This window comes from Trachurus japonicus, chromosome 10 (assembly GCF_045865225.1).
Source record: "Trachurus japonicus isolate A0001 chromosome 10, Traja_1.0".
In the NCBI taxonomy this organism is placed as follows: domain Eukaryota; kingdom Metazoa; phylum Chordata; class Actinopteri; order Carangiformes; family Carangidae; genus Trachurus; species Trachurus japonicus.
The window spans coordinates 37212561-37221024 of record NC_140916.1 but is presented as its reverse complement, the minus strand read 5'-3'; the positions used below and the strand labels follow the sequence as shown (position 1 = coordinate 37221024).

Below are 8464 nucleotides of genomic sequence, written 5' to 3'. Positions count from 1 at the left end.
AAACAACAGGGACGTGTTGATGTGGTTTACTGACAGCACAAAGAGAAAGGAGATGTTTGGAACTGGTAGAAGTGAGTTCAGACTATAGTTCAAGTCCTCAGGGGTCCTCAGGGTCCTGGGACTTAGCCTCGTAAACCAGCCTCTCCCGGAAATGCATCATTTCATTTCTGCGGGAGAGTCTGGCCTCATTCCCCTTGTAAACGTTTGGCCTGAAACCCTCAGAAGGCCGAGCCAATCAGCCAGGGCCGTTGCTAGGAATTCTGGGCCCCCTTAAAGAATACTAAAGTGGGCCCCTCCCCCTAACTTTTCCAGTTTTTTTTCTTAGACTACGTATGTATTATCGTTTTTTATTTAGCCTTCTTTGTTTTGATGCTAATGCAGCATTACACTGCAAAAACCCAAGTATCTTACCAAGAATATTTGTCTTATTTCTAGTCAAAATGTCATTTCTAGTCAAAACAAATCTCATTATACTTAAAGTAAGACACATCATATTAAAAGTAGCTTGTTTTTAGACACTTTTTACTTCTTTCAAGCTGATTTTCACTTGGATTAAGTAGAAAAAATCTGATAGGGGAGTAAGTTTTTACAAGCACAAAAAACGTACTTTCACTGGCAGATTTTTCTACTTATTTCAAGTGAAAATTAGTTTGAAACAAGTGAAAATGATCTAAAAACAAGTAAATTTTTAGGTTATGAGTCGTATTTTAAGTGGAAAGAGATTAGCTTTGACGAGAAATGAGACATTTGGACAAGAAATAAGACAAATATTCTTGGAAGGATGTTGAGTTTTTACAGTGTACTGTGAGTATTAGTCAGGGCCCCTAGAATTATCATCACCTTTCTCCCCTAATACAACGGCCCTGCAATCAGCGTCGCCGCCTATGGTCGCCGCTCAGATTTCTGTGATTGACACAGCACGTTGGCCAATCAGGGACCGACTGGTTTACGAGGCTACCTGGGACTGGGTTTCATGATGTGGGTCTTTCTAAATGTTTGCATATAATACAAATGCAAAGATAAAGAGTTGTACAACATTCACAGCTCACACAGTAAGACGCCGTGGAGCCTCGGTGGTGCTGATCGCTCCGTCTCAGCTTGAAGACCGATTCTCCTGGACTGAGAGGAACTGGCCTCAGGTGGGTGGATGATTTCTTTTGTTTCCTGTACATGTCTGATGAATGCAACACGTCAAACGAAGATCAGGACAAAACATCCACACGGGCAGAGCCACAGACGCGTCTCAGGCTTCACAGTCCACGTTCGTCTTTACTTTCGTTTGCTCTTGGTGTCGGTGGTCTGGAACACGCTGGAGGCAGACATGAGGTTCTCAATGTACTGACCCAGGACCTGGTTCTCTGACTTCAGTTTGAGGTTTTCCTCTTTGACAGCGTCCACCCGGGCAGACAGGTCTGAGCACACAACAACCACACACACACACACACACACAAAACAAACAGGTATTTTAGCAAAGAGAAAAACACTGGAGCAGCCAACCAACCAAACCCTGTCAAGCAAGTTTTTCACTCCCTATTCTCGGTGTTTGACAGCTCATTGTGTAGACGACGTTACTCATCTTTCTAGTTACGGTGAGAGACAGAAAGATGAGCCCCAGATTGAAAACACAGCAGTGTGGATGCAGGGCCGTTGTATAGGGGAGAAAGGTGGTGATAACTCTAGGGGCCCAGCGCCCAGTGGGGCCCATAAAAACCCCCAGTAGTCTAATCTTTGTATGACTGATTTATTCTGCGTAAGACCCTGACTGATACTCATAGTACACTGTAAAAACTCAACATCTTTCCAAGAATATTTGTCTTATTTCTTGTCCAAATGTCTCATTTCTAGTCAAAACTAATCTCTTTCCACTTAAAATAAGACTCATAACCTAAAAATTAACTTGTTTTTAGATCATTTTCACTTAAATTCACAATAAATAGAAAAATCTGCCAGTGAAAGTAAGTTTTTTGTGCTTGTAATAAGAAAGAAAAACTTGCTCCACTATCAGATTTTTTCTACTTATTCCAAGTGAAAATATGCTTGAAAGAAGTAAAAAAAAAGTGTCTAAAAACAAGCTACTTTTAATATGATGTGTCTTATTTTAAGTATAATGAGATTTGTTTTGACTAGAAATGACATTTTGACTAGAAATAAGACAAACATTCTTGCTAAGATACTTGAGTTTTTGCAGTGTAATGCTGCATTAGCATCAAAACAAAGAAGGCTAAATAAAAAACGATAATACATACGTAGTCTAAGAAAAAAAAAAAGGAAAAGTTAGGGGGAGGGGCCCACTTTAGTATTCTTTAAGGGGGCCCAGAATTCCTAGCAACGGCCCTGTCCACAGCTGCAGTCTAAACACACACAACTTGTTGCAGAACATTTTATTTCTCTTTATGTTAGTGCACTGAGGCTGGACAGTATAATCCATGTACAGTGGCATGCAAAAGTTGGTCAACATTTCTGTTAATGTGTTTAACAGTTCAGCAAGTGGAAGATGAAATGATCTCCAAAAGGCAGAAAGTTAAACATGAAACACTCCGTTTCAATATTTGAATCAATCTCAGTGTTTTATTTTAGTTTTCTACAGTTTCAGAGTGAAAAAGGGGAAACAAAGCAGCAGCCTGCAAAAGAATAGGAGCTCTCAGATAACTGTGACGATGAGCGATGAATGGGAGTGGATGTAAGTTCCGCTGTTTAGGCTGTTTCCATCCCTCAAAGCCACAGACAGCGTCAGATGGAGACTCAAACATGCAGCCAGAAGTTTATTTACTTCAAGCAAGCCGACATGTTTGTAAAACTAGATCTAATTCAAAGTCTCTCAGAGTCTCGTGTGAGACCCAAGTTGCCGCTCGGTGTGTTCAGGTGCAGTGGGAAAAGCTACCGCTTGTGTCATAAACACAGGAATATCAACTCTTTACTTGCTTCAAGTCTACATTTTTTTCCACAGACAGCGTCAGGTGGCTTCTCAAACATGCGCCGAGAAGTTTTTTTTTACTTGAAGCAAGTAAAGAGTTGATATTCCTGTGTTCATGACACAAACGGTAGCTTTTCCCACTGCACCTGAACACACCGAGCGGCAACTTGGGTCTCGCGAGACTCTGGGAGACTTTGAATTAGATCTAGTTTTACAAACATGTCGCTTGCTTGAAGTAAATAAACTTCTGGCTGCATGTTTGAGTCTCCATCTGACGCTGTCTGTGGCTTTGAGGGATGGAAACAGCCTAAACAGCAGAACTTACATCCACTCCCATTCATTGCTGCCGTGGCGATGCAGGGACAGACACAACTACCGCAAAACAGGAGACATTAAACTGAAAATCTTCAGATTCCTTCTTTTAGACCTAAAATGTTAGGAACATACAGCCCCGAGTTGAATTCGCCTGGAATTGTCCTTTAAGACTCTGAACTACAAAAGATCTGAGCTCATCAATTCAAACCCCACGGTCCTGGATTACTGTTACCTCAGGTCACCTCACGATTTGGACAGTTTTACTGACAAACTCAAAGCTATACAGTGTGTGTGTGTGTGTGTGTGTGTGTGTGTGTGTGTGTGTGTGTGTGTGTACCCTCTAGAGTGTGCTGAAGCTCCAGCACCTGGTTGATGAGCCTGGTCTTCTCCTCCAGCTCAGCCTGGTTCTCCAAGTCACCTGCAGCCACCAAACACAAACACACAACACATGTGCAGGACCGTTTCAGAAAGCAGCTTTAGTGGAAACTCAGAGTTGGCCAGGGCCACCGTGGTTTCAGGAATTCATCAGAGAGTACTTTGACAGAAAAACAGGTATCAGTATATCAAATATCAAGTAGTTTCAATGCACTTGTCAATTTCTTTCCAGGTGTGATTGATGCACAGACTGCACGCACATCCCCATCATGTTACAATAGAGACACACTTGAACATATCCAGTAAACACAGATTTGGAGATTTATATTAAAACATTTGGGTTACTTTAGTTACTTTAGTTTTAAAGCAGAAGTAAGCGATATTTTTGTGTCAATCTAAGTCTTAAATAGTTGTATCTTCCGACAGCAATCACTTCTATAGAGTGTTTGGTCTGAAACACGGGTCTGTCAGTCACTCTGCTCTGCTCTGAGCCCAGGAGAAAACTTTTCTCGTATCCTACAAGTTTTATCCAATGAGGAGAGAGAACGGCATAAAGGGGCAGTCCTCTCTGTGTGTGCAGCCAAGGGATGCGCGTGAATGTGGTGACGTAGGGACGTAGGGACTGCTAACTCCGTCGGCTGACAAGACGTTATGGTGCGTTCAAGGCAGCCCGTAACTCGTGTTTTTCCGACCTGTGAAGTCGTACCAGTTCGATCTGGTACGAGTTCACGGGTCAGAAGTTACGAGTGGCCGTTATAGTGACTTTCACAGGTAGAAACACGAGTGGGTTGCCTGGAACGCTACAAAGTCGTAAGTCGTGACTTGAAGCTGTAAATTACGGTTTCAAAAGCCTGCCTGGAACGCAGCATTAGCCAAAACGACCGGATCGCTTACTTCTGCTTTAAAGAGAAAATATCTGTTCTGAAAGCCGTTATCAGAGTGTGACAGCTCAGCTCAGCTCAGGGTCAGTGAGCCCAGAGTTCATTCATTATCCCAGTTCTCACACTGTGTAGATAAAAAGTTAAAACAACAACGCCCTGCACATTTGCTTCATTTGCCACGAAGAATGCACCTGCGTGTGTGTGTGTGTGTGTTTGTGTGTTGACTCACCATCGTCTGAGCTCATGGTGAAATACTCGTCTTCCTCTTTGGAATGCAGGGCTGCGACTGTCTGGGACACCAACTGGAAGATTTAGGACACAGTCATTAAATACATTGATATCTTTCCTGCCACATGCCGTCACACTGTATAATAACAGCTGAAAAACTCTGGTCATAACTTACAGTCACTACGCACCTTATTTATCTACACACAGTTACACACATTGCACATTTTCTTCTTGCACTAAAATCAACGCTGCCAATTTGTTTTTGTATATAATTTTGTACATCACATTTTATTTTATTTGCTATTGCTATTTTATTTTGTATAGTTTGTTCTTTATTGTTTACTATTTTATTATGTATAGTTTGTTCTTTATATTTTACTATTTTATTATGTATAGCCTAGTTAATATTCTTATTCTTTATATTCTTATACTATATGTTGTTATCGTCACTGTATGTCTGTGTAATGCTGCTGCTGCACTGTAATTTCCCAGATTGGGATCAATAAGGTATATCTATCTATCTATCTATCTATCTATCTATACATCATACATGTGTGGTGGGTTTACAGACAACAATTAGGCTACATAATATAAAACAATATTTTTTCAAATAATGGACTGTCTGAGTCTCCTTTAAGCCTGGCATTTAACGTCACACTGACTAGTTTGAAATGTGTAGACTGATAATAAACATGATAAAGCTGCTGAATTAGCTACACTGGTACCATAGATATATATACTGACATATATCTAACGTTATGCACTGGTATAAAACAATATTTTTTCAAATATTGAACTGTCCGAGTCTCCTTTAAGCTTGTCATTTAACGTCACACTGACTCGTTTGAAATGTGTAGACTGATAATAAACATGATAAAGCTGCTGAAGGAGCGACACTGGTACAATGTTGTTAGCATGTTAGCATGTTAGCTCGTTAGCTAGTTAGCTTGTTAGCCTGTTAGCTGGATGTTAGCCTAACAGCCACTAACAGGACAGTTAGTGTAGCTCCATCTGCGACACACAACACAACACAACACAAACCTGTGGAAGTGAAGAACAACAACTGCTGCTGAACCACCTTGTCCCCTCTACAGAGTGTGTGTGTGTGTGTGTGTGTGTGTGTCCGTCCTATCAGCTGTGTGTCACTACACCGTCTTCATGCTTCTTATTCTGATAGTATTAATGGCGGTTGGTAAACAAACCTTTATGTGCAGTATCGCCACCGATTGGACTGGAGTGTGGCAGGAAAAAGAAGATTTTATTTTTTATGTTATATGTTTATATGTTTTTTGCCTTTTTTTCCTTTTGCCTTTTTTTTCTTCTCATATTAAATCTATTGCATATTAATTTATCTTGTCCTTAATTCTGCACTATTATTATTATTTTTGTTTATTTTTTATTTCATCTTATTTTTTATTGTCTAACCTCAATGGGCTCTCCCCCTCAACCGCATCGTTCTCTCAATCCAGGTCTCCCGTTCCTTCTGCCTTTTTCATTTATTCTCAGGGTTCCTACATATTTGAAATTCCTAAATTCCATAGCATACTTTTTCCAGACCATAATTTCCAGACTTCTCGGTAAAAAAAAATTCAAATAATTTGTGATATTTGAGTAAATAGTTGTGCATTATATAAAAGTCATGCAATTAATCATTTGTTTTCATTATTCTGAATGTGTATGCCATTATGTAACTAGCTATAGGTACAATAGCGCATACAAATATAATTAACCCTGATAACTTCAGATAAGACCAAACCCAGATAAGTAATAAGATAAATATACGTATTTCCATACAATAATTTCCATTTTCCATACTTTTCCAGACCTGGAAATGTATCAAATCAAATTCCATACCTTTCCATACTTTCCATATTTGCGTAATTCTATTTTTTTTTTTTTTTTTTTTTGAGTAAACTGCAGAAGGGAACAGGGGTGAGGGTGTCTATTTCATGTTTTAAAGAGGAAAATGGAAGTCTTTTTCGGTTGTCCTTTCCACATGTCACATGTCCTGCAATTCCTCCAATAAAGATACTTATTAAAAAAATATATATATATATGTTTTTATTTCCAATAAATTAACAAAAAGGATACAACAACAAAAATATCCATCCTGAAACAATATAATATCGATGATGGGGTGACTCGTACAGTTTCTTTCTTTCTTCTTTTTTTGTTTAACCCATGTATATATAAGACAAACAAGGAAACAAAATACAAACAAAACAAGCAAACAAAAACAAAAAAAAATCTAAATCAATAAAAAGTTTGTGTGGAAAAGTGGAAAAGCAGCAATCTGTCTTCACTGACATTAGTGGGTATTTGCACATATATACAGTATGTGCTTACCTGCACAAACATACACATAAGCGTGCTCGCTACACATAGTATGTACATCCACATAGTCAAACATACGCATAGATTTTACAGAGATACATATATTTAATATGCACAGCTTTCACATTTACTCCATTTATAGCCTATATAGAGGCAGGAACATTATCTTGTGGGTTTTTTCCATTTAAAATTGTAAATTCAGAAGCAATTAGTGCTCAGTTGAAGACATTCATTCATGTCTGACATGTCAGCATGAATGGCCAGTGCCAACAGAAAGAGGAAGAGATGATCCACTTCCAGAGGAGTGTAGTTGTTTTTTGTCCACATCGGCCTTACACACCCTTGAAGGTGAACAGAAAAAGGGCAGTTGTGGTTTTTAAGGAGCTGTAGACTAGTCCAGTTCATGTAGCCTGGTAGACCTATTCATTCTACTCATTAGGCATTGAAATATGTTAAATGAATAGACCTACTGTGATTAAATTATAGACTAACAGCAATCTCTGAGGAACACCAAGCAAGATCTGGGACAAGACACATGACACAAGAGGCTCTGTGAAGGAATATGGCAAAAAAAAAAAAAAAGCCTGCCCACAGATCAGATACAGGGTGGTTCATGTAAAATTACAGAAGAATAAATGTCTGCTGAGAAGATTACCCCAACATCAGGGCAACACAGTGGCAACAAGGTCATTAAAACTCCAGTCTCACAGGAAGAAAGATGGAAAGATGAATCCACACTCTTCTCCCTGAGGTCTGCATGGGTTCTCCTCTATACTCCAAACATTTGATTATATTGTCAGTAAAACAAAAAACTGTTAAATGTTATAAATCCCTTCTTTGGTAGGTTATTGGGCTATCTTTTGATTTAAAAAAAGCTCTCAGAAATTCAAAATGGCCACAATCTTTTGGCAAGGGAATTCACCTGAATTGTGCCCAGATTAACAACTAAGGTATAGGCTAATGTAGGACACTTAAAAGATAAATAAAGTGGCATATATATCTTTCAGCAAAAATATCACAAAACTCCAAATATCTTTTTTCTTTCAACGTTCCTGATTGAAAATATTTGCAAATAAATGAAATACACAAAATATGATGAATCCAAATCAGCTAGGGACAACAGATGGAAATTAGCCCATGGCTACAATCTGGCATGTTTACATCATCGTAGCTCAGCACCCAGGTGATTCAAAGAGTCCATTATCATCCTGGTTCCCAAGACCAAGAACATCTCTTGCCTCAATGATGACAGACAGACCCATTGCCTCCACATCTGCAGCCATGACATCTGGGAGCCATTCTTTAGTTTGTGTTTTGTGCAAGTACTTTACTTTGACCACAAGGGTGCAGTAGGCTACCTTTTCATTTTGTTTGCTGAACACCCAGCAGCTGGCCAGCTGCCTGAAATGAAGGGTGA

The 8464-nt window shown here is 39.3% G+C and overlaps 1 protein-coding gene across 1 annotated transcript; it reads right to left on the bottom strand.

Moving 5' to 3' along the window:
• Positions 1-783: 783 nt before the first annotated feature.
• Positions 784-5782, bottom strand: LOC146980380 (short coiled-coil protein B-like). The gene is made up of 4 exons (XM_085788788.1): positions 5755-5782; positions 4715-4787; positions 3567-3647; positions 784-1412 (listed from the first exon to the last, which is right to left on the bottom strand). The coding sequence occupies exons 2-4, from the start codon at positions 4728-4730 to the stop codon at positions 1270-1272; spliced, it is 240 nt and encodes a 79-aa protein (XP_085644914.1). The 5' UTR covers positions 4731-4787; positions 5755-5782; the 3' UTR covers positions 784-1269.
• Positions 5783-8464: the final 2682 nt, after the last annotated feature.

What these genes read in the sequence shown, in the direction of transcription:
- LOC146980380 (XM_085788788.1), bottom strand. An exon ending in GCTTCAGCACACTCTAGAGG is followed by an intron (nt 1,413 to 3,566) that starts GTACACACACAC and finishes TTGTGTGCTCAG; the next exon opens with ACCTGTCTGCCCGGGTGGAC.